Genomic DNA, 23,030 nt, shown 5'->3' with positions numbered 1-23,030 from the left:
AAATTAAGATTAATTAAAAAAAAAATACACATAACAGGGAATCATGGAAGTCAATAGGTAAAAGATCACAATAATCAAAAAGAGGGACTAAATACAGGAGGCATTGAACTGCCATATGGAGAGTGATACAAGGCGATATAGAACAATACAAGTTAGGTTTTTACTTAGAAAAATTGGGGTAAATAATAAGGTAACCACAAAAAGGTATAACAACTCTATAACTCAAGATAAAAACCAAGAAAAACGTAACGACTCAACTAACATAAAGTGAAACACTATGAAAATGAGGATCTCACAATTTACTAAGAAAAACGCCTCAGCACAAAAAAGTATGCGGAAAAATGAAATTGTCAACAACACACATAAAAAGGCATCAAAATGACAGCACTAAAAACTTATTTATCTATAATTACCCTGAATGTAAATGGACTAAATGCACCAATAAAGAGACAGAGAGTCAGAGACTGGATAAAGAAACACGATCCATCTATATGCTGCCTACAAGAGACACACCTTAGACTTAGAGACACAAACAAACTAAAACTCAAAGGATGGAAGAAAGTATATCAAGCAAACAATAAGCAAAAAAGAAGAGGAGTAGCAATATTAATTTCTGACAAAATAGACTTTAGACTTAAATCCACCACAAAGGATAAAGAAGGACACTATATAATGATAAAAGGGACAGTTGATCAGGAAGACATAACCATATTAAATATTTATGCACCCAATGACAGGGCTGCAAGATACATAAATCAAATTTTAACAGAATTGAAAAGCGAGATAGATATCTCCACAATTATAGTAGGAGACTTCAACACACCACTTTCGGAGAAGGACAGGACATCCAGTAAGAAGCTCAATAGAGACACGGAAGATCTAATTACAACGATCAACCAACTTGACCTCATTGACTTATACAGAACTCTCCACCCAACTGCTGCAAAATATACTTTTTTTTCTAGCGCACATGGAACATTCTCTAGGATAGACCACATATTAGGTCATAAAACAAACCTTTGCAGAGTCCAAAACATCGAAATATTACAAAGCATCTTCTCAGACCACAAGGCAATAAAACTAGAGATCAATAACAGAAAAACTAGGGAAAAGAAATCAAATACTTGGAAAATGAACAATACCCTCCTGAAAAAAGACTGGGTTATAGAAGACATCAAGGAGGGAATAAGGAAATTCATAGAAAGCAACGAGAATGAAAATACTTCCTATCAAAACCTCTGGGACACAGCAAAAGCAGTGCTCAGAGGCCAATTTATATCGATAAATGCACACATACAAAAAGAAGAAAGAGCCAAAATCAGAGAACTGTCCCTACAACTTGAACAAATAGAAACTGAGCAACAAAAGAATCCATCAGGCACCAGAAGAAAACAAATAATAAAAATTAGAGCTGAACTAAATGAATTAGAGAACAGAAAAACAATTGAAAGAATTAACAAAGCCAAAAGCTGGTTCTTTGAAAAAATTAACAAAATTGATAAAGCATTGGCTAGACTGACTAAAGAAATACAGGAAAGGAAACAAATAACCCGAATAAGAAACGAGAAGGACCACATCACAACAGAACCAAATGAAATTAAAAGAATCATTTCAGATTATTATGAAAAATTGTACTCTAACAAATTTGCAAACCTAGAAGAAATGGATGAATTCCTGGAAAAACACTACCTACCTAAAGTAACACATTCAGAAGTAGAACAACTAAATAGACCCATAACAAAAAAAGAGATTGAAACGGTAATCAAAAAACTCCCAAAAAAAAAAAAAAGCCCTGGCCCGGACGGCTTCACTGCAGAGTTCTACCAAACTTTCAGAGAAGAGTTAACACCACTTCTTCTGAAGGTATTCCAAAGCATAGAAAATGACGGAATACTACCCAACTCATTCTATGAAGCCACCATCTCCCTGATACCAAAACCAGGTAAAGACATTACAAAAAAAGAAAATTATAGACCTATATCCCTCATGAACATTGATGCAAAAATCCTCAACAAAATTCTAGCCAATAGAATCCAACAACACATCAAAAAAATAATTCACCCTGATCAAGTGGGATTTATACCAGGTATGCAAGGCTGGTTTAATATCAGAAAAACCATTAATGTAATCCATCACATAAATAAAACAAAAGACAAAAACCACATGATCTTATTTATCAATTGATGCAGAAAAGGCATTTGACAAAGTTCAACACCCATTTATGATAAAAACTCTTACCAAAATAGGAATTGAAGGAAAATTCCTCAACATAATAAAGGGCATCTATGCAAAGCCAACAGCCAACATCACTCTAAATGGAGAAAACCTGAAAGCACTTCCCTTGAGAACGGGAACCAGACAAGGATGCCCTTTATCACCGCTCTTATTCAACATCGTGCTAGAAGTCCTAGCCAGGGCAATTAGGCTAGACAAAGAAATAAAAGGTATCCGGATTGGCAAGGAAGAAGTAAAGTTATCACTATTTGCAGATGACATGATTATATACACAGAAAACCTTAAGGAATCCTCCAGAAAACTACTGAAACTAATAGAAGAGTTTGGCAGAGTCTCAGGTTATAAAATAAACATACAAAAATCACTTGGATTCCTCTACATCAACAAAAAGAACACCGAAGAGGAAATAACCAAATCAATACCATTCACAGTAGCCCCCAAGAAGATAAGATACTTACGAATAAATCCTACCAAGGATGTAAAAGACCTATACAAAGAAAACTACAAAGCTCTACTACAAGAAATTCAAAAGGACATACTTAAGTGGAAAAACATACCTTGCTCATGGATAGGAAGACTTAACATAGTAAAAATGTCTATTCTACCAAAAGCCATCTATACATTTAACGCACTTCCGATCCAAATTCCAATGTCATATTTTAAGGGGATAGAGAAACAAATCACCAATTTCATATGGAAGGGAAAGAAGCCCCGGATAAGCAAAGCACTACTGAAAAAGAAGAAGAAAGTGGGAGGCCTCACTTTACCTGACTTCAGAACCTGTTATACAGCCACAGTAGTCAAAACAGCCTGGTACTGGTACAATAACAGACACATAGACCAATGGAACAGAATTGAGAACCCAGACATAGATCCATCCACGTATGAGCAGCTGATATTTGACAAAGGACCAGTGTCAATTGGGGAAAAGATAGCCTTTTTAACAAATGGTGCTGGCATAACTGGATATCCATTTGCAAAAAAATGAAACAGGACCCATACCTCACACCATGCACAAAAACTAACTCCAAGTGGATCAAAGACCTAAACATAAAGACTAAAACGATAAAGATCATGGAAGAAAAAATTGGGACAACCTTAGGAGCCCTAATACAAGGTATAAACAGAATACAAAACATTACCAAAAATGATGAAGAGAAACCCGATAACTGGGAGCTCCTAAAAATCAAACACCTATGCTCATCTAAAGACTTCTCCAAAAGAGTAAAAAGACCACCTACAGACTGGGAAAGAATTTTCAGCTATGACATCTCCGACCAGCGCCTGATCTCTAAAATCTACATGATTCTGTCAAAACTCAACCACAAAAAGACAAACAACCCAATCAAGAAGTGGGCAAAGGATATGAACACACATTTCACTAAAGAAGATATTCAGGCAGCCAACAGATACATGAGAAAATGCTCTCGATCATTAGCCATTAGAGAAATGCAAATTAAAACTACGATGAGATTCCATCTCACACCAGCAAGGCTGGCATTAATCCAAAAAACACAAAATAATAAATGTTGGAGAGGCTGCGGAGAGATTGAAACTCTCATACACTGCTGGTGGGAATGTCAAATGGTACAACCACTTTGGAAATCTATCTGGCGTTATCTTAAACAGTTAGAAATAGAACTACCATACAACCCAGAAATCCCACTCCTGGGAATATACCCTAGAGATACAAGAGCCTTCATACAAACAGATATATGCACACCCATGTTTATTGCAGCTCTGTTTACAATAGCAAAAAGTTGGAAGCAACAAAGGTGTCCATCAACGGATGAATGGGTAAATAAATTGTGGTATATTCACAAAATGGAATACTATGCATCGATAAAGAACAGTGACGAATCTCTGAAACATTTCATAACATGGAGGAACCTGGAAGGCATTATGCTGAGCGAAATTAGTCAGAGGCAAAAGGACAAATATTGTATAAGACCACTATTATAAGATCTTGAGAAATAGTAAACCTGAGAAGAACACATACTTTTGTGGTTACGAGGGGTGGAGGGAGGGAGGGTGGGGGAGGGTTTTTTTATTGATTAATCAGTAGATAAGAACTGCTTTAGGTGAAGGGAAAGACAACACTCAATACATGGAAGGTCAGCTCAAATGGACTGGACCAAAAGCAAAGAAGTTTCCGGGATAAAATGAATGCTTCAAAGGTCAGCGGAGCAAGCGCGGGGGTCTGGGGAACATGGTTTGCCGGGACTTCTAAGTCAATTGGCAAAATAATTCTATTATGAAATCATTCTGCATCCCACTTTGAAATGTGGCGTCTGGGGTCTTAAATGCTAACAAGTGGCCATCTAAGATGCATCAATTGGTCTCAACCCACCTGGAGCAAAGGAAAATGAACACCAAGGCCACACGACAACTAAGAGCCCAAGAGACAGAAAGGGCCTCATGAACCAGAGACCTACACCATCCTGAGACCAGAAGAACTAGTTGGTGCCTGGCCACAATCGATGACTGCCCTGTCAGGAAGCACAGCAGAAACCCCTGAGGGAGCAGGAGATCAGTGGGATACAGACCCCAAATTCTCATAAAAAGACCAAACTAAATGGTCTGACTGCGACTAGAGGAATCCCGGCGGCCATGCTCCCCAGACCTTCTGTTGGCACAGGACAGGAACCATCCCCGAAGACAAGTCATCAGACATGAAAGGGACTGGTCAGCGGATGGGAGAGTGACGCTGATGAAGAGTGAGCTAATTGTATCAGGTGGACACTTGAGATTGTGTTGGCAACTCTTGTCTGGAGAGGGGATGGGAGAATAGAGAGAGAGGGAAGCCGGCAAAATTGTCAAGAAAGGAGAGACTGAAAGGGCTGACTCAAGAGGGGGAGAGCAAGTGGGAGTAGGGAGTGAGATGTATGTAAACTTATATGTGACAGACTGATTGGATTTGTAAATGTTCACTTGAAGCTTAATAAAAGTTATTAAAAAAAAAAAAAGATCATAGTTTAAGAAGAAAAAAAATCACTGTGTCCCCACCACTTAACACATTGGTGTTTTCATCTTCCCATGTGTCCCTCTGGCCCCGCTCCTGTGCAGACAGTGTGTTACATGTGACTTTATTCTGTACCATCATCATCCTCATCAGCAGTAGTGTTTTTACACAAATAACACAATCGTATGCTTTTTTTTTTTTTTTTTTTTGCCAATTGTGCCCCCTCCCCAGGTATTTTCGTAGTGTACTATGATTTAGCCTTTTCTTTCCATACCTGCTCCCAAGTGTCCTCCTTTCCCTAGGAAGCTAGGCCCTCCTTCTCTTGCCTGCATGACTACTCTGTCTCCCCCCACAGCCTGCCACAGCTTAACAGGCTCCCCAGCATGGGCTTATCATGTCACAACTTTCCTGGGAACCATTTGTTTCCTGTCTCCTGTGACTTGGTATCCGCATGATTCTCGGGGTGCCCTCCATGACCCAGTGCTGTCCTCCCAACACTTTATTTCTCACTGTTCCCTGTGGTGGAAACCTTGGTGGTGTTCTGGTTAAGAGTTCGGCTGTTAATCAAAAGGTTGGCAGTTCAGATCCATCAGGTGCTCCCTGGAAACCCCATGGGGCAGTTCTACCCTGTCCTATAGGGCTGCTCTGAGCCGGAATTGACTCGATGGCAATGGGTCAGGTTCCCTGTTGTACTCCCCCCGTAATAATTACAACACTAACAGCTGCCCCATGACCGAGCACTAAGTGTGTGGTGGGCCCCATGCCTACTGCCTCATGTGCACTGATTTAATTCCCACAGCAGCCCTGAAGGGCTTTTGAACCAAACAGTCTCGGACAGGCTGGGTAACTTGTTAGTGACAGAGTTGGCCTTGAATTGCAGTCTTGATTCTGATTTGATGACCGTGCTTCGACCACTGCCATTGAGCTTCCAGGGAGGCTGGGATCCTCCCTTTCTCTACCTGTGCCAACTCTCCCACCTTCTAACTTCTGGTTTGGGGCCCCCCTCTGTCTGAGTCTCCCTCCTGCCCTCCCTCTTATTCTCTGTCTGCAGAAATCCCACTGGACTATGTGGCTAGACTTGATTCCCAGGCCTTTGGGGACTCTTCCATTATTCAGCCTCACCTGATTGCATCCTTTTCTGAATCCTCACTGTACTGAGTCAGTATCAGTTGACCTAAGAGTTCATTGTTCCCTGTTTCCTGTGCTTCTCATTCAGACTGTAAGCTTCCTGGTGTGTTTGTGTGTATAGCACTTGTCATGGGCCAGGTCACCCGGAAGGGCTCAGTAAGAACTGTGGGTTGAAAAATAAACCCTGATGTCATCTTAAAACTGAATAATAGTTTATCTTAACTAACTATAGGGTCATCATGAGTCGGAATCGACTCAACAGCAATGGTTTTTTTTCTTTTTTTAACTAGTAAAATATGTCTGCCTTGAGCATATTATGCCTTTTTAAGAACTATCTATATGGAATCAAGTTGACAGCAGAAACTTGAAAGATTAGGTAGGAACCTTTGGGGGCAGTGAGTTTATGTTAATGAGGAAGGAACAGCTCAGAAAAGGAGGGTGAGAATGGCTGCACAACTGGAAGAATGTAATCAATGGCACTAAATTTTACGTGTAGAAATTGTTGAATTGGTGTATGTTTTGCTGTGTATATTCACAACAACAACAACAACAAACTAAAAGTTAGGAAAAAAAGAAAAGAATTACAGCCTAGGAAACCCTATGCGGCAGTTCCACTCTGTCTTGTAGGGTCTTTATGAGTTGAAATCCACTTGATAGCAATGGGTCTCATTTCTTAATGACATTCTTCTCCCAATAAAATGGATGATCCAAGCTGTAAGAAAAAAAACTGTGGGTTGATGGGTTTTTCCTGAGTAGGTTCTGTATGTCTTTGGTGACCTCCTTCTTTCCCTTTTGAGGTGACGAGCTGCCCGAGCTGGACAACATGGCTGACCACTGGCTGGGCTCCATTGCCCGGGCCACGATGCAGACCTACTGTGATGTGATCCTCCAGATCCCTGAGCTGACCCCGCATTCCACCAAGCAGCTGGCCACTGACATTGGTAGGTCCTCGTGGGACAGGCAGCGGGATGGGCATTTCTTACCCCTTGCATCTGTCAGTGCCCTCTCTAGGAATCTTATCCCAATTCTCCTCATGACTTCAACTCTGGATTTGGCTGTTGTGAAGCTTGTTAAAAATGCAGATTCTCCAGGCCCTGTCCCCCAAGATTACGATTCGGTAAGTCTGGGTTGAAGCCCAGACATCTGTATTTGGTGGGCTGCCGAGGCCAAGACCCACTAAGGGGAGCTTCAGTGAGATTTACCGGTTCCTGTAGGATCGACCCTGACTCATGGCGACCTCATGTGTGTCAGAGTAGAACTGTTTCCATAGGGTTTTCAGTGGCTGGTTTTTGGAAGTATATCTCCAGGCCTTTCTTCTGAGGCTCCTCCGGGTGGACTCAAACTTCCAACCTTTGAGTTAGCAGCCGAGCACATTAAGAGTTTGCACCACCCAGAGGTTTCTCATTGGTTAGTTGATATGAGTAATACCGACTCAGCTGCTACCTTGCGCTATCCTGCCTTCTGCCCCATTTACATAATAATTATCAAAACTAACGTTTGTTAAGCTCTTAACTGCATACCTGGCACGCTAGGCGCTGAGCTCAGCACTCTTACCCAATCCTCAGTACTCCCTGTGAGGTGGGTTTTTTTTTATTGTACTTTAAATGAAGGTTTACAGACAAACTAGTTTCTCATTAAACAATTAATACACATAATGTTTTGTGACATTGGTTGCCAACCCCCCACAACGTGTCAGTACTCACCCTTCTTGACATTGGGTTCCCTATTACCAGCTTTCCTGTCCCCTTCTGCCTTCTCATCCTTGCACCGGGCTGGTGTGTCCATTTAGCCTCTTTTTGTTTTATTGGCCTGTCTAATCTTTGACTGAAGGGGATACTCTTGGGGTTTCTCCAGTCTCTGTCAGATCAGTAAGTGTGGTCTTTTTTGTGTGTGTGTGTGTGTGAGTTTGAATTTTGTTCTACGTTTTTCTCCAGCCCTGTCTGAGACCCTCTATTGTGACCCCTGTCAGAGCAATTGGCGGTGGTGGCCGGACACCATCTAGTTATGCTGAATTCAGCCTGGTGGAGGCCATGGTAGATGTGGTCCATTAGTCCTTTGGACTAATCTTTCCCTGTGTCTTTGGTTTTCTTTATTCTCTCTTGCTCCAGACAGGGTGAGACCAGTGGAGTATCTTAGATGGCTGCTCATAAGCTTTTAAGACCCCAGATGCTAACAAGGTGGGTTCTTCTGTCTCCGTGGTAGATAAGGAACCAGAGGGACAGAGCAGTTGCATAACAAGCATGCAGGCTAGTAGAGCTCACAGTTTTATGGATAAACTTGTGAAGAAGACAGGGGCCTGACTGATTGGTGGTACCCTTTCTCGGAAGCAGCTCCTTCTGAGTTGGATGTGAGTCAGCCAGCCAGCCAGGACGGAGCAGGTACCTCCTAGAGGCCCTGCCCTGAGTTGGGCCTCAAAAAAACACATAAGGAAAGATATGGGCCTCTCTGGAGCTCTAGGCCAGTTAGGGAAAAGAGATTAGCTTAGACAGTGATCAGAAAGCATTGAAGAACTACAATGAGATAACCACCTCACACCCACTAGGATGGCCAATATCAGCAAAATGGAAAATAACAGGTATTGCCAAGGGTGTGGAGAAATTGGAACCCTCATCCATTGCTCATAAAAACCAAACCCATTGCCGTCAAGTTAATTCTGACTCATAGCAGCCCTACAGAACAGAGTAGAGCTGTCCCACTTGGTTTCCAGGGAGTGCCTGGTTGATGTGAACTGCTGACCTGTTGGTTAGCAGCTGTAGCTCCTAACCACTGCACTATCAGGGTTTCCGTCTGTTGCTCATAGGGATGTAAAATGGTATAGTAGCTGTGGAAAATGGTTTAGCGGTTCCTCAAAAAGTTTAACACAGAATTGCCATACGGTCCAGTCAGATACAAAAGCACAGATACTGTGTGACCCCTTTTATATGAAATATCCAGAACAGGCAAATGCATAAGGACAAAAGTTTAGTAGTGGTTACCAGGGGCGAGGGAGAGGAGGAAATGGGGAGTTATTGCTTAAAAGGTACTGAATTTCATAAACACAGTCATGCGTCACTCAACGTCCATGATACTTTCTGTGAAATAGGACATTATATGATTGGACATTGTACAAACACCATATTGTTTACAGACAGTCCCTGGGTTACAAACGTCTGACTTATGTACAATCCCTAGATACTAACCAACCCTTGTACAAGCTATTAAAACCTTTTGAGAGCCCAGTCCCGGTCACTGTTGTTGTGGCTGCTGCTGCTGAAGCAGGTAGTGGTGGCTGAGAGGGCAGTGGCAGGAGCAGAGTGAGACGAAGCCAGCGAGGAGGCAGTGGAGCACACCCAGCCCCGCCTGCTGTCCCGCCTGCCTGAGGAGCAGGAGCCCAGGCCCCACAGTCCTTACTATCACCTCCCCCGCCTGCCCGCCGGACAAAGCCCGAGAGCCAGAGCCCAGAGCCATGTCCTCTGCCTCACCTGCCTGTATCCCACTCGTGGTCCATTGCTGCCAAGAGTCAGGGTTTGGGGTCTTTAAAGCCATTCGGGGGAAGTAATAAACAAAAGGAGACCCGCTTTCCCTTAAAACAAAACAAAACAAAACAAAAAACCTTATGGGACCACCGGTGCATATCCAGTCGGGACGCATATTCGGTCAGATGTTGTCTGAACAGACGTTACCCGTGACTAGTGGTGACGGTTGCACAATGTGCTGAATGTAGCTAATGTCACTGAATTGTATGCTCAGAAGTCATTAAAATGGCAACTGTTTTGTTACATGTATTTCACCACAGGGGTAAAAAAAAAAAAAAAACATTAACGAGGGACATACAGGCTTCTAGTCCTTTAGAACAGGGTGAGGGAGGTGGGTGGGCAGAATGCTTCCCTTAGGTCTGGGTTGTACCCACCCAGGAAGGAGAAAGGAAGGGCAGCAGGCATTTATTGATCACCTGCCTCCCATCAGCCGCCTTCACGTCCTTTGTCCCGTTGAGTGCTCTGAACCCTGCTGCCTGGTGGGCGGGCACTGACTGCATGGACAGATGAAGCAGAGGCTCTAGAGCCTGAAGGACCTCACCATGGGCACACCGGCTATACCTGGTCTTCTCTTCCTGCACTCCACTCCACCAGATTGCTGGGGCTGCCCTTGACAACTGCAGAATCCTAGGACCCTGCCTTACTTAGCTAGTGCTGCTATGATAGAAATAACACAAAGGAGTGGCTTTAACAAACAGGAATTTATCCTCTCACAGTTCAGGAGGCTAGACAGATGTCCAAATACAGGGTGCCAGCTCTAGGGGAAGCCTTTCTCTGTTGGCTCTGGAGGAAGGTCCTTGTCTCTTTGAGCTTTTGCTCCTGGGCGATCTTCATGTGGCTTGTCATCTTTCTTCCCCCATCTCTGCTTGCTCACTTGCTTGTTTAGCCTCTTTTATATCTCTAAAGAGATTGACTCAAGATATACCCTACACTAATCCTGCCTCGTTAACGTAACAAAGACAACCCATTCCCCAGTGGGATTATAACCACGGGCATAGAGGTTAGGACTTACAGTGCATATTTTGCAGTGGCACAATTCAATCCATAACTGACCCTGTCTTGGAGAGTCTCATCGATTTATTCTGGGGGAGAGGAGAGGAAAGTGACCCGAAGGATTATCATCTGGGAAGTGTGGGAACCCTGCGTTATACCAGGCCTTCGCCTCACATATGGTCCTTGTCTTGCCTGTGGGGTTTCGATGGGGAGGCTTTGGTAACTGCTCAAACAAGCTCCTTTGTCCCCTGACCCCTGAGGCTCTCCATGAGCTCAGTGGTATACACTGGGGAGCGGGGCTGCCCATCCAGGAGTTCCAAGAATAGAGCTTCTGGGGAGCTCAGCTGGAGAGGGTGTGTGTGTGCACACGAGTGTGAGTATGTGTACATGTGTTTGTGTCTGTGTGTGCATGCCTGTGTGTCTGCTGCACGCATGTGTGTACGTGTGAGAGAGTGCACGCGTATGCAAGTGTGTGCACGTGCATGCATATCTGAGTGTGTGTGTGTGTGTGTGTGTGTGTATGTTGGGGTGGGGATGATGTTGGGTAGTTCTTTATTAAATTAGACCTCCTGGACCCAGGCCACACTCACAGTCAGGCTTGACCCTGTGGGTAAAACCCTTTGAGTCAAGGCCTGCCTGCTGAGGGCAGAGCGGGCACCCAGGGCTAGGAGTCTGGGGACTTCTCTGTTTGTTACTCAGGGGAGGCCCTTCAGGGCTCTGTCCCACTGGATATTGAGCGCGTCTCCCCGCACCCCGCACACCCGCAGACTACCTGACCAATGTGATGGACGCCCTGGGCCTGCAGCCATCCCGCACTCTCCAAAACATCGTGACCCTCTTGAAGACCAAACCTGAGGATTACAGACAGGCCACCAAAAGCCTTCCCCGCCGCCTCGCCACTACAATAGCCGCCATGCGGGGTGTGGCTTACTGACACCACCTCACAGTCCTCGGAGCAGAGCCAGGGCTGGTGGCCGCAGCCACTCTCCAGGGTGGACTTGCTCAAAAAATCTGCCACGGATTGGTGAGAACTTGTTTTCAAAAGACATGGTTTATTTACATAATCTAAAAAGGTTGTGAATTAGAGGTATAGTATTTATTAGAGAGTAATTTTTCAGGTGATTTTTTTAATAAGTTTTAAAATTATCTGAGCTTGAAAATGGAATTAATAAATTTTTTTGTGGAAGGAGACCAAAATCCTTGCCATCGAGTCGATTCTGACTCATATGGACCCTACAGGACAGAGTGGAACTGCCCCCATGGGGTTTCCAAGGAGCGGCTGGTGAATTTGAGCTGCCGACCTTCTGTTTAGCAGCTAAGCACTTAACCGTTGCACCACCAGGTTTCCTGCAGGGTTTGGTTTTTTGGTTTGATGGAAGGAAGGGGGCTGGTTTCTTTCCTTCCTCCACTGAATGTCTGAGGGCCTACTATGCGCTATGCAGTCGTTTCGCTGGATGCAGTGTTCAGAGAAGCTACTGGGATGTGGCTGTGAAAGGGACAGTCGCGTGTCACTGAGATGTGAAGTGTGGGAGACATGCATGGCAAAGAGCCAGGGGAGGAGGATTCCTGCAGAGGGACAGGTGGCCAGGCCCGGGGCATGTTCAAGGTCAGCCAGGGTGGGTGGGGGTGGGGGAGGGGAGCCTAATAGGAAATGGGGCCGGATCATACATGCCTTGTGGGCAGGCCGTCTTAAGGACTTGGCTTTGACTTTTTCCTGTTTTAAAATTCATGAGATGATGTAAATATCAATTTTTGATTAATGATGTCTGTATCTGTTAATGTTTTTTTTTTTTGTATCTGTTAATGTTGCATTTGGCTACAAGGAAGAGAAAAACGTAGTCTGAGTGGCTTACACAAATAGCAGTGACTTTTTCTCAGCAACAAGAAGTCAGGTGGTGGGCAGCCAGAGGCACTGACTCAGTGGCAGGACAGAGTCAGGACCGGCCTCCCTGTGATCTTGGCCTTTCCCTCGAGCTGGATGCCTCGTCATCGTGGGGTGACACCTGGACCCCAGGATGGCTGCCACCTTCAAGGGGAGAAGAAAGGGGGAAAGGCATGGGAGGGTAGCCATGCCTGTCCCTTCTATCAGGAAATCAAAGGCATTTCCAGAAGCCCCCAGCCGACTTTATCCTGGGCCTCCAGGACATTCGTTGGTCACAGGCATCTTCCTGGCTGTGAGGGAGGCTGAGAATGCAGGGAACTCGACTGTTGCGATTGGCTCCCACCAGGGCCCCTTCTCTGGGCATACTGACGTTTGGGACCAGACAATTCTTGGTTGTGAAGCGGTCCTGTATGTTGTAGGATGCCCAGCACCATCCTTGGCCTCTACCCGCTAGGACCCCCTAGTTTTGACAACCAAGATTGTCTCCAGAAATGATATCGGGCAAAATCACCTCCACCTGAGAAACACTGGGTTAGACCAAATAAATAAATAAAAGCCAAACCTGTTGCTGTTGAGTCTATTCTGACTCATAGCAACGCTATAGGACAGAGTATAGCTGCCCCTCGTAAGGTTTCCGAGGAGTGGCTGGTGGATTCAAACTGCTGAGCTTTTGGTTAGCAGCCAAGTTCTTAACCACTGTGCCACCAAGTTAAACCACTCAGGATTTATTGCCTGGGCTGGGCTTGTGGCGGCCCCTGGATACAGTTGGAGTTCTGCTAGCAAGGAAGAAGTTGGGGAGTGGCAACAGAGTCTGTCACAAAACCAGAAAACCAAAATCAGTTGCCGTAGAGTTAACTTTAACTCATGGTGACCCGATGCGTGTCAGAGGAGAACTGTACGCCACCGGGTGTTCAATGCTGATGTTTCGAAAGTGGATCACCAGGCCTTTCTTCTGAGACACCTCCACATGGACTTGAACTTGCAACCTTTGGGCTAGCAACCAAGTGCTTAACTGTTTGCACTTCCTGGGGACTCCAGAGTCTGTCCCAGGGTCTAGTTATCGAAGTTGAACACTCGCTGTGATCCAGGGTCTAGGCTAAGCTTTGTTTTCACCTGCACTGTCTCACTTGGCCTGCCTCATGAGAGCCTTGGAAAGCAGGGGATAGTATCCCCATTTATGGACAAAGAAACTGAGGTTTGAAGAGGTTTAAGGAACTTGCCCGGAGTCACTCAACCACTCCGTGGTGGGGGCCGGGGTCAGAGCTGAGCCTCGGGACTGTGGAGTCTGTGCCCCTGGCTGTCATGTGTTCTTCCTGGGCAGGGTACGAGAGGCACACAGCAGGCACACCTAATCACGGGTGTTAGCCTGCCCATGCCAGCCTCTCCGCCTCTTGTGAACCAGCACCACCAGGCTGCCCGGGCCTGTGTCCACTGGTCTGTCATCCGAGGGGCTCCACACATCCCATCCTCACATCCTTGGAGCTAGCTCTGCTGGCCCTGGTGGAGCATCAGCTGGGAGCCCCAACCAAGACAAATATTTTGGTTTCTCATCTAGTGGGTCACAGACTATCCCTGGCATGGATCACGCCTGGCTTCTGCCTTGAACTGAGAGCTGGAAGCCTGGAAAGTGACATGCTGCTCTGAAGTGGAAACCTCTTTGTGGTGGCCTCTGTGTCCATGTTTGGGAGAGCCAGCAGGCTTGGGCTCGATTCCTGGCTTCATCGCCTCCTAGCTGTGCAACCTTGGGAAGGTCACTACCCCCTCCCTGAGCCTCGTTTCCTACCTAACCTGAAAAAAAAAAAAAAAACCTGAAAAGGGGCATCATAATGGTACCTATCTTACAGGATTATTTGAGGAGTCGTTGAGATACAGTGGGGGCAACAGCAGGTAGTAAGCACACAATAAATACAAATTTCTTGTATAGCTTTCTGTACATGACTTTTCCTTTTGGGGTAGAGGTGGAAATTAAAGCATGCCATTTTCTGGGCAGTTTGGGGGGAAATCATCTTTTTCATGTATTTTTTTAAATTTATTTTGTTGTCGAGAATATACACAGCAAAACATACACCAATTCAACAGTTTCTACATGTACAATTCAGTGTCATTCATTACATTCTTTGAGTTGTGTAACCATTCTCACCTGCCTTTTCTGAGTTGTCCCTCCCCATTAACATAAAAATACTGCCCCCTAAGGTTCTTATGTAATCCTTCGAGTTGCTGTTGTCACTTTGATCCCATACACACAGCTCTTAAAAGAGCATAACGTGAGTCGTGCAGACCTGCTGGACCTGGGTCCAGGGAGTTCCGGTAATGGACTGAGTTTGGCCAGGCCCAAATGAGGTGTCTCAGAGGAGCCGGGACTTGAAATGCTTCATGGAACCACCACCTGGCCTTCAAGTTTCTCCGTGGAGTCATCGTTGCGGTGGACTCCCGGGCCACGGCAGGTACCTACATTGCCTCCCAGACTGTGAAGAAGGTGAGTGAGATCAACCCTTACCTGCTGGGCACCATGGCTACACAGCAGATTGTAGTTTCTGGGAGAGGCTATTGGCTCAGCCATGTCGAATCTCTAAGCTTCGAAACATGGAATGCATCTCAGTAGCAGCTGCCTCCAAGCTGCTTGTTTATCCGTATAAAGGCATGAGGCTGTCCACGAGGACCATGATCTATGGCTGTGACTAACAGAGGCCCTGGCTTCTGCTGTGTGGACAGTGAGGGGAACCAGGTCCCAGGGGCCACCTTCTCTGTAGGTTCTGGCTCTGTGTATGCCTTTGAGGTCATAAAACAAAAAAAACCAATCCCGTGGCCATTGAGTCAATTTCAACTCATGGTGACCCTATAGGACAGAGTAGAACTGCCCCATAGAGCATCCAACCTTTTGGTTAGCAGCTGTAGCTCTTAACTAGTAACTACACCACCAGGGTTTCCATAGGTAGGGGCTAACCCTATGACCTGGAAGTGGAGCAAGCTTATGGTCTAGCTTGTCGAGCCATCTACCAAGCCACCTACGGAGATGCCTACGCAAGGTGTGGTCAACGTCTGCCGTGTCTTGGAAGATGGCTGGAGCTGAGTCTCCAGTGACAGTGTAGCTGATCTACATGACAAGTATAGTGAACCTGCCCCCTGAAAGAGGGCGGATGTGGCAGCGTGCCTTTCTTGGAGGGACTGTCGTTGGTAATAAGAGTACAGCACCTCATCCTATAGTGGAGGGGTCCCTAATTGTATTGATTCTCTTTCTTAGCTCATGTCCATTGGTCTGTGTGTATTACCAGTGGTTAATGAGCTGCTGCAGAGGAAACTATCCGTCTTCCGTTCTTTGCTGTTAATAAATATTACACTGCTCAACCTCAAAAAAAAAAAAGAGCATAATGGTCAATGCAGACATTCTTTACTAGCTAAGCTAAGCTATTGTTTAGTCTTAAGAAGGCTTCAGGGAATACTTCTAGGGTTATTCTACGCTGCATGTGGGGGAAAATCATCTTGGTTTAGAATCCTATTCGTGAGTGCTTGTGGCCCTTTCGGTTTCCTCTCTCTCTGAGGCTTAGAAGGCTTGTCCCCTTGGACAGCTTCAGTCTCTTTTTCTCCTTGGCACCCAGCTGTGAGCATCCTTCTGCAGGTGGTTGCTGCTGCCACTGTCCTAGGCCCTCTCGAAGTCAGCAGTCCTCCTCCTCTTCCAGGTGTTGGGACTATGCTCAGGCTGCAAGCGGGGCCGGTGTTTCCTCACACTTGAGCGGCATCAGAACCTCCTGGAGGGCTTTGCGGAAACTGCATTACAGGGTCCACCCATGTTTCCTGAGCCTGTAGGTCTGGGGTGGGGCCTGAGAATTGCATTTATGAAAAGTCCCCAGGTAATGCTGATGTCACTGCACAGGGGACCACCTTTGAGAAGCACAGGCATAAATGAATCCCTCCTACATTTGCCCAGGAAGATTTGTAGGCCTGGGACACCCCTGCCCAGGGAAGAGAAGTTGTGAGTGGTACAGGGGAGGAGGAGCCCAGAAGGGAAGAGACCCTGCCAGCGTATGGGGTCTCCATGAGTCAGAATCAACTCGATGGCAACTGGTTTAAGGTCCTCTGGGTGGTGCAATCAGTTCGCACTCGACTACTAACCCAAATGTTGGCCACTTTTGAACTCACCCAGAAGCACTGCAGAAGAAAAGTCCTGGTGATCTGCTTCCGTAAAGATTATAGCCAAGAAAACCCTACGGAGCAGTTCTATAACACGTGAGGTCACCGAGGGTTGGAATTGACGGCAGTGGGTTTTTTTTTTTTTGGGTGGCGCAAGTGGTTTGCTGTAGACTATTAACTTAAAGCTTGTTGGTTTGAACACACCCGGGGGGATGTGGAAGAAGGTCCTGGTGACCTGCTTCCGTGAAGATTACAGCCAGGAAAACCCTACAGAGCAGTTTTATCGTGTAACACACGGGGTCGCCGTGAGTCAGAGTGAACCCGACAGCCATGAGTGGTTTTTTTTTTTTTGAAAAGGTTCTGATGGTCACTCAGGTAAGGACAGACAGCGCTTCTCCCCCTCCCCAGCTCCAGAGGGGAGAAGGATTTCTGTCTGCCTGTTGGACGCAGGGTCTGCTGCTAGAGATGGGCCGTTAGCCTGTGCCCTGGACTTTGAGAAAGCAGCAGGCCAGAGCCAAAAAAGGGAGTGGAAGCAGGCAGAAGAAAATGATGCCCAGCTCTGCCTCCTATTCACCTTAGAAAAAACCCTGAGGCCACACATTTTCTGGTCTGGCTGTAAGCAGATGTCTCCTGGGGTGGAGGGCAGGCCCCAGGGTGATCTGGCCAGGCCTTGACCACTCCTGAGCAGAGCCCTGACCCCTAACCTCCCTGGGGAGAGTGGTAGGCTATTGCCCATTGTCAGACTGGTCCTGGTCTCATCGGCTACAGGCAGCTCTGGGGGTAGGACCACTCTTCCCACTCCTGCTTCAAAACGCCTCTGAACAGAACCTCTCCCAGGCCTGTGAGGGGCTACTCTCCATATATACATGCAGGGCAGGGCAGGGCAGCGCAGGGCAGGGCCGGGCCGGGCCGGGCCAGGCCGGGCCGGGCAGGGCAGGCAGTAGCTCCCATTCCCATCACAGGATTGGTTCAGGATGAGCATGTGACCCCAGCTGATCCAAATGAGCCTCATTCTTGGACTGTTACTGGGATACTGTGAAGGAGGGGCTTGCTCCCCTCTGGGGTTGCTGAGCTGTGGGAGTAGAGCCTGGAACTCTAGGCGGCAAGGGGATGTTTGGGAAGGGTGGAGAGGACCTATTTGAGTGGGATATCAGCACAAAGAAAAGAAAACCAAGAGCTGGAGAAACATCAGATTCAGGTGACCCCTGGATACAGCCATGCCTGAAATCCCTGGACTTTTATTGCAGTAGACAATAAATTTCATTTTTGGCTGAAGCCAGTTTAAATTGACTGGTAACTAAAAGATCTGGCAAGAGGAGCTAGATAATCATTGCTCTGACTCCCTATAGCATCAAATTAGACAATAGATATGAAAGCTCTGGGTTCCTGTAAGGGACTGGTATTGTTATGACCATTGGCACCAAGAGGATGAGGCTGGGGTCTGGGTTTGAATCTCAGTTCTATCACTTACTAGATCTCGGCGGCCTTACTTCATCTCCCTGACCCTTAATTTACTTACCTGTAGAATGGGCATGATAGTGTGTCGCTTATAACGTACTTGGCATGTGGTACTTAGTATGTGGTAAGTGATTGATACAATGTAGTAGTTACTTAATAATAAGTGATAATAGTGAATGTAGTGACTAATAATAATACAGTGAAACCTGTGAGAGCTGGAACTTGACGGGACTGCTTTGTTTTTCCAGGTCTCACAATTTTTTGGCCTTTGACAGGGTGCAGTGTTACCACTTTTCTATTGCTCCTTTTAGCAGAAAATATTTGAGTTTTCCTTGTCTTACAGGCTTCCGCCTTACACAAGTTCCAGCTTTCGCAGGTTTTCCTGTAATAATAATAGTAGGAGGAATCATCGTATCGAGTGTGGCAGCTAACAGGCATTGTGGCTCCAGCCTTGCAAACCAGCCGGGTTGAGGCGGCGGCACAGGAGCCAGTGTGGCTGGGGGGTGCTGGGAAACTGGGCTTCTCCCAGGCCCTTCTCACTCAGCCCCTAGCAATGCAGCCTTTGGCCAAAATGGCACCGGGTCTGTGGCACCTCCTTCCACCACAGCTTCTCTTGTGGGTGCTTTATGAGAGGTCAGTTTGTTTGCCTTCCAGACCAGAGAACCCAGGTGTTCTAGACTTACAGCAGGGGTGAAGCCTGAGCCGAGGAGGGTAGAGGGGGACACTGGCAGGTCACGGCAGAGCCTTTCGTTTTCATCAACCACTCCCTGATGTCTCTTGGGGAACCACGTTGTTGTTGCTGTCAAGTCGATTCCAACTCATAGCAACCCTATAGGACAGAGTAGAACTGAACCACAGGATTGCTAACTTTAGCAAGTAAAAATATAGGATGCCCAGTTAGATTTGAATTTCGGAGAAACAAGCAATGAACTTGTAGTATACTGTGTCCCAAATAAGGAGCTCAGGTGGCACAGGCAGTTTATAATCTGCCGCTAACCTAAAGGTTGGCAGTTCAAACCCACCCAGCAGATCTGAGGAACAAAGGCCTGGCAATCTGCTTCCATAAAGATTACAGCCAAGAAAACCGTATGGAGCAGCTCTACCCTGTAACACATGGGGTCGATGCCTAGTTAAATCTGGATTTCAGATAAACTACAAATGATTTTTTAGTTTCAGTATTTTCTCTCTCCGTCTCTCCTTTCAATCAAAAGAAGTTGGGTGGCGCTGGAAAAGTTAGAAGCGTACTGCTTCAGGGGCAACTTGAAAAGAACTTTAAAAATCACCACGGGGAACTGGGCCTGCTTCTAGCCCTTCCCTCGGCAAGGCCTCGCTCACAGCCAGTGTGGATACCCTTCCCCCTCAGACATGGGTTGGGGCACTGCGGCCAAACCCCCCACTTCCCCTGCCCACCACCCCCATCAAAGAACAGAGCTTGACTCGGTGTTTTCTGCTTTTATTTTCCAGAACAGAACAGGTGCCAGCTGGCAGGGCCCTGTGCCTGATGCTCCCCTTGCCCTCCCTGAGCCTGTTCACAGAGGTCAGCCAAAGCCAGGAAGGCAGAGAAGGCCCACTTGTCCCTCTCCAGGCAGATGGTGACTGGCACTGGGAGGGAAGCGGCCTGTTGTCACAGGAGGGAGTTCTGGGGTCTCTGGGGCCTAGCTGGGGACATCCCAGGCTGAGGACCAGGGCAGGCTGGGGATGTGGGTAGGAAGCAGGTGAGAATACAATTCTCACACCCTGTACCAGCACCACGACCCCATGGAGCCCTGGCTCTTTGGTAGGTGAGCAGAGGGACAAGGCCCTGGGCTTGGATATCTACTGTCCCGCCCTTTGGAGAAGGCACCATATGGCTTCTCAGGCATGTGTCCTTGAGCTTCCTGGGATGGGCAGGGGCAGGGGCTAGATGGCATCACCCTCACTGTCAGACTCGATGACATCCAGTGGCTGCAGGCGCAGGGAGTCATAGTTGGGGGGTGGGGTGCCTGGGATGGGCAGGGTCCGCCCATCAGCATAGGCTCCACTGTCAGGGCCAAGGTCGGCCACGTCGGGCTGGAAGCTGAAGTTGGTGTGGGCCTCTACCAGCTCGGCCACCGTGGGGGGCGGGCCCGCATAGCGGGTCTGGGCCTGCCTCTGCCGCAGGCTCTTGGAGAAGGCCACCAGCTTGATGATGGTGATCCACACGAAGTCAATGATAATCTCACCAAACTCGATAAGGCACAGCACCGAGCCCCCCATCCAGAAGCCAAACTGGCCACCCAGGCTGGAGAGCAGCCAGACGATCTGTAGGGGAAAGGAGGCTGAGGCCTGGCAGGGCTGGGCCAGGCACAAATTCTTGCCTAGAGCCCAGCCTCAGGCTCCTGAGAGGTGGGTTGTTGGGCGTGAAGTATAAAAAGGGTGACCAGTTCAGCCCAAGGAAATAAGTTGGGATTGCTAGGGACTGCCCTATCCCACTGGGTTCAGGACCCTCCCCACCCTCAGGGTAACAAAGGAGGGTAGGGCTGCTGTGTCAGGAGTCTTCCAAACTCACGTTGTTAGCTGGTGACTCCTGGATGGTGCGATAGTTGAATTCTTGGAAGTAGATGTTGAGCTTGACAACTCCCTTCCTACAGGAAGCACCCAGAGGGCTGAGACTATAGCCTCATCCTCCCCCAAGGCACACACAGACAGACACACACACATGCTGGAAATGCAGTCCAGGGGCCTCCCTACCCTCCTCTGGCCTGAGTTTCTTACAAGCCTATTTCCATGAATGGTAATAACCAAGCAAGACCCTAAAGTGCTGCCCTTCCCAGCCCCCTCTGGCCATACCTGATAATTTGTGTTGGCAAGTGGGCACTGGCCAGACCAGGAAAGACTCACCTTGGAGGCCAATAACAACTAGCCTCAGGAGGCATAATTTAGCCTGTCATGCAAGACTGGCTGATAAAAGCCCTGAACATGGAGGCTCAGAGAGCTTCCTGGTTGGCAAAAACATCTGCTTTTGGGAGGGAAGTGCATTCCTTGGGACATGGAAGCTCCACATTGGGAACCCTCCCAGACCTAGCCCTATGCATCTCTTTATTATATCTTTTTTGGTTATAATAAATCCGTACTCATAAGTATGGTATACAAAACAAAACAAAACCCACTGCCATCAAGTCGATTCTGACTCCTAGTGACCCTATAGGACAGAGTAGAACTGCCCCATAGGGTTTCCAAGGAGTGGCTGGTGGATTTGAATTGCTGACCTTTTGGTTAGCAGCCGTAGCTCGCCATAGCTCTTAACCACTGTACCAGCAGGGCTCCTCCAAATGTGGTATGCTCTCTGTGAATTCTGTGAATCTTAGTGAATTTTGAAGCCAAGGGGGTGGTAGGAGCCAGCAGGTCAGAAAGTAAGGGTGTCATGTAGACTCCCAAGCTTGTGGGTGGCACCCTGAAGGAATAGTGAGAAAGCAGCCCGAAATTTGTGGCCAGCAGATCAGAACATTGGGGTGTCCTGTGGCCTTTCCAAATTTGCAGCCAGTATGTGACTTTGGCAGTCTGAAGGAACCATCCTTTTCACTTTTGAGCACTGACCTAGCTCTAGGTGGCCAGAGTCAGAGAGAGTGCCACGAGGGTGGCTAGTGATAAGAACGGAGAAGTGGCGATATGAAGATTAGATCAGTCTCTACATTTTGGGGATTGGATTCATGCTGATCCTTACTGTGCAGGTACTCTGGCCTGAGACAGCCCAAAGAATTAGCTTTGAGCTCCCTAACGCCCAGCCTATGTGCAGCAGACTTCTCTGCCTTGTGCCTCTACTGGGGGCATTGGGTGGCCAGGTGGGCTCCTCTGTTACACCTGATGGTCCCCAGAAAGGCTGTGCTGTCATGCCTCCAGGCCTTTGGCCAAGCTGTATCTTCTTCTTGGACATATTTGCCTGTCCTTATTTATCTGAGTAGTTCCTACTCCTCCTTGGAGAGTCAGCTCAAGTGTTATCTTCCTATACAGACCTCCCTTATCTCTCAGGCAGATAGAAGATCCTCCCCTGAGGGTTTTGTACAGTCTTTCATCACTTGTTGGCCTATCTCTGTCCTTTCTAGACTTCACCTTCCTGATGCCATGGGCCTTGCGTCTCCATGTGAATGGATGGAGAGGTGGGCCAATGGAAAGATGGATGATAGAGGGATGAATGGATGGAGGGATGGATAAATGAGTGAGTGGATAGATGGATGGGGGGATGAATGGAAGGATAGATGAAAGAGGGATGGATAAGTGCAAGGATGGATGATGGAGGGATGGAGGCATTAATAACTGGATGGATGGATGAATGGAAGGATGGATGATGGATGGGTGGAAGGATGGATGATGGAGGAATGGAGGCATTAAGAGCTGAGTGGATAGATGGATGAATGGAAGGATGGCTGAAGGAGGGATGAATGCGTGGATGGATGGATAGGTGTTAAACTGGGAGAACAGGCTGTCTTTTAGGAAGTGGTAGACTCTGAATCCCTTGGCTGCTGCTCACTCCCAGACATCCCTCTTCCAGGCTTGCTCCTGGTTCTGATCAGTGGAAGAAGGTTTCTGAGTAGCTGCCCTGTGGCCAAATCCCTCCCCCTGGGCTCTGGTTCCTCCCTGTCTCTGCCTTCTCCAGTCCTGGCCAGACTGTAGGCTCACCTGCTTATGGTGATATTGTCAGTTTGGTCCCGCTCATTGGACAAGATGTAGAAAATCCAGTCCTGGAAAACAAGAAGGCAGCTGGAAAGAAAAT

At 47.2% G+C, this 23,030-nt stretch overlaps 2 protein-coding genes and 1 pseudogene across 3 annotated transcripts in view; 2 read left to right on the top strand and 1 right to left on the bottom strand.

Moving 5' to 3' along the window:
- Nucleotides 1–12,440, top strand: part of COG7 (component of oligomeric golgi complex 7) — an 86,560-nt gene extending 74,120 nt beyond the window's left edge. For both annotated transcript variants that reach the window (XM_049903039.1, XM_049903040.1), the window contains exons 16-17: nucleotides 7,123–7,266; nucleotides 11,601–12,440. In XM_049903039.1, the coding sequence (XP_049758996.1) occupies nucleotides 7,123–7,266; nucleotides 11,601–11,767 (311 nt within the window). In that variant the 3' untranslated portion in view covers nucleotides 11,768–12,440. The remainder of the gene's footprint in view (nucleotides 1–7,122; nucleotides 7,267–11,600) is intronic.
- Nucleotides 12,441–14,913: 2,473 nt separating this feature from the next.
- On the top strand, nucleotides 14,914–17,188 carry LOC126086763 (proteasome subunit beta type-5-like; annotated as a pseudogene).
- Nucleotides 17,189–19,743: 2,555 nt separating this feature from the next.
- Nucleotides 19,744–23,030, bottom strand: part of SCNN1B (sodium channel epithelial 1 subunit beta) — an 85,159-nt gene continuing 81,872 nt past the window's right edge. The window contains exons 11-13 of the mRNA XM_049903397.1: nucleotides 22,937–22,998; nucleotides 20,829–20,904; nucleotides 19,744–20,581 (exon numbers count right to left, since the gene is read on the bottom strand). Coding sequence (XP_049759354.1) covers nucleotides 20,201–20,581; nucleotides 20,829–20,904; nucleotides 22,937–22,998 — 519 coding nt within the window. The 3' untranslated portion in view covers nucleotides 19,744–20,200. The remainder of the gene's footprint in view (nucleotides 20,582–20,828; nucleotides 20,905–22,936; nucleotides 22,999–23,030) is intronic.

This window comes from Elephas maximus, chromosome 12 (genome assembly GCF_024166365.1).
Source record: "Elephas maximus indicus isolate mEleMax1 chromosome 12, mEleMax1 primary haplotype, whole genome shotgun sequence".
Lineage (NCBI taxonomy): Eukaryota > Metazoa > Chordata > Mammalia > Proboscidea > Elephantidae > Elephas > Elephas maximus.
Note: the sequence above shows the minus strand (reverse complement) of the source record. Positions and strands in the feature narration are given on the sequence as shown.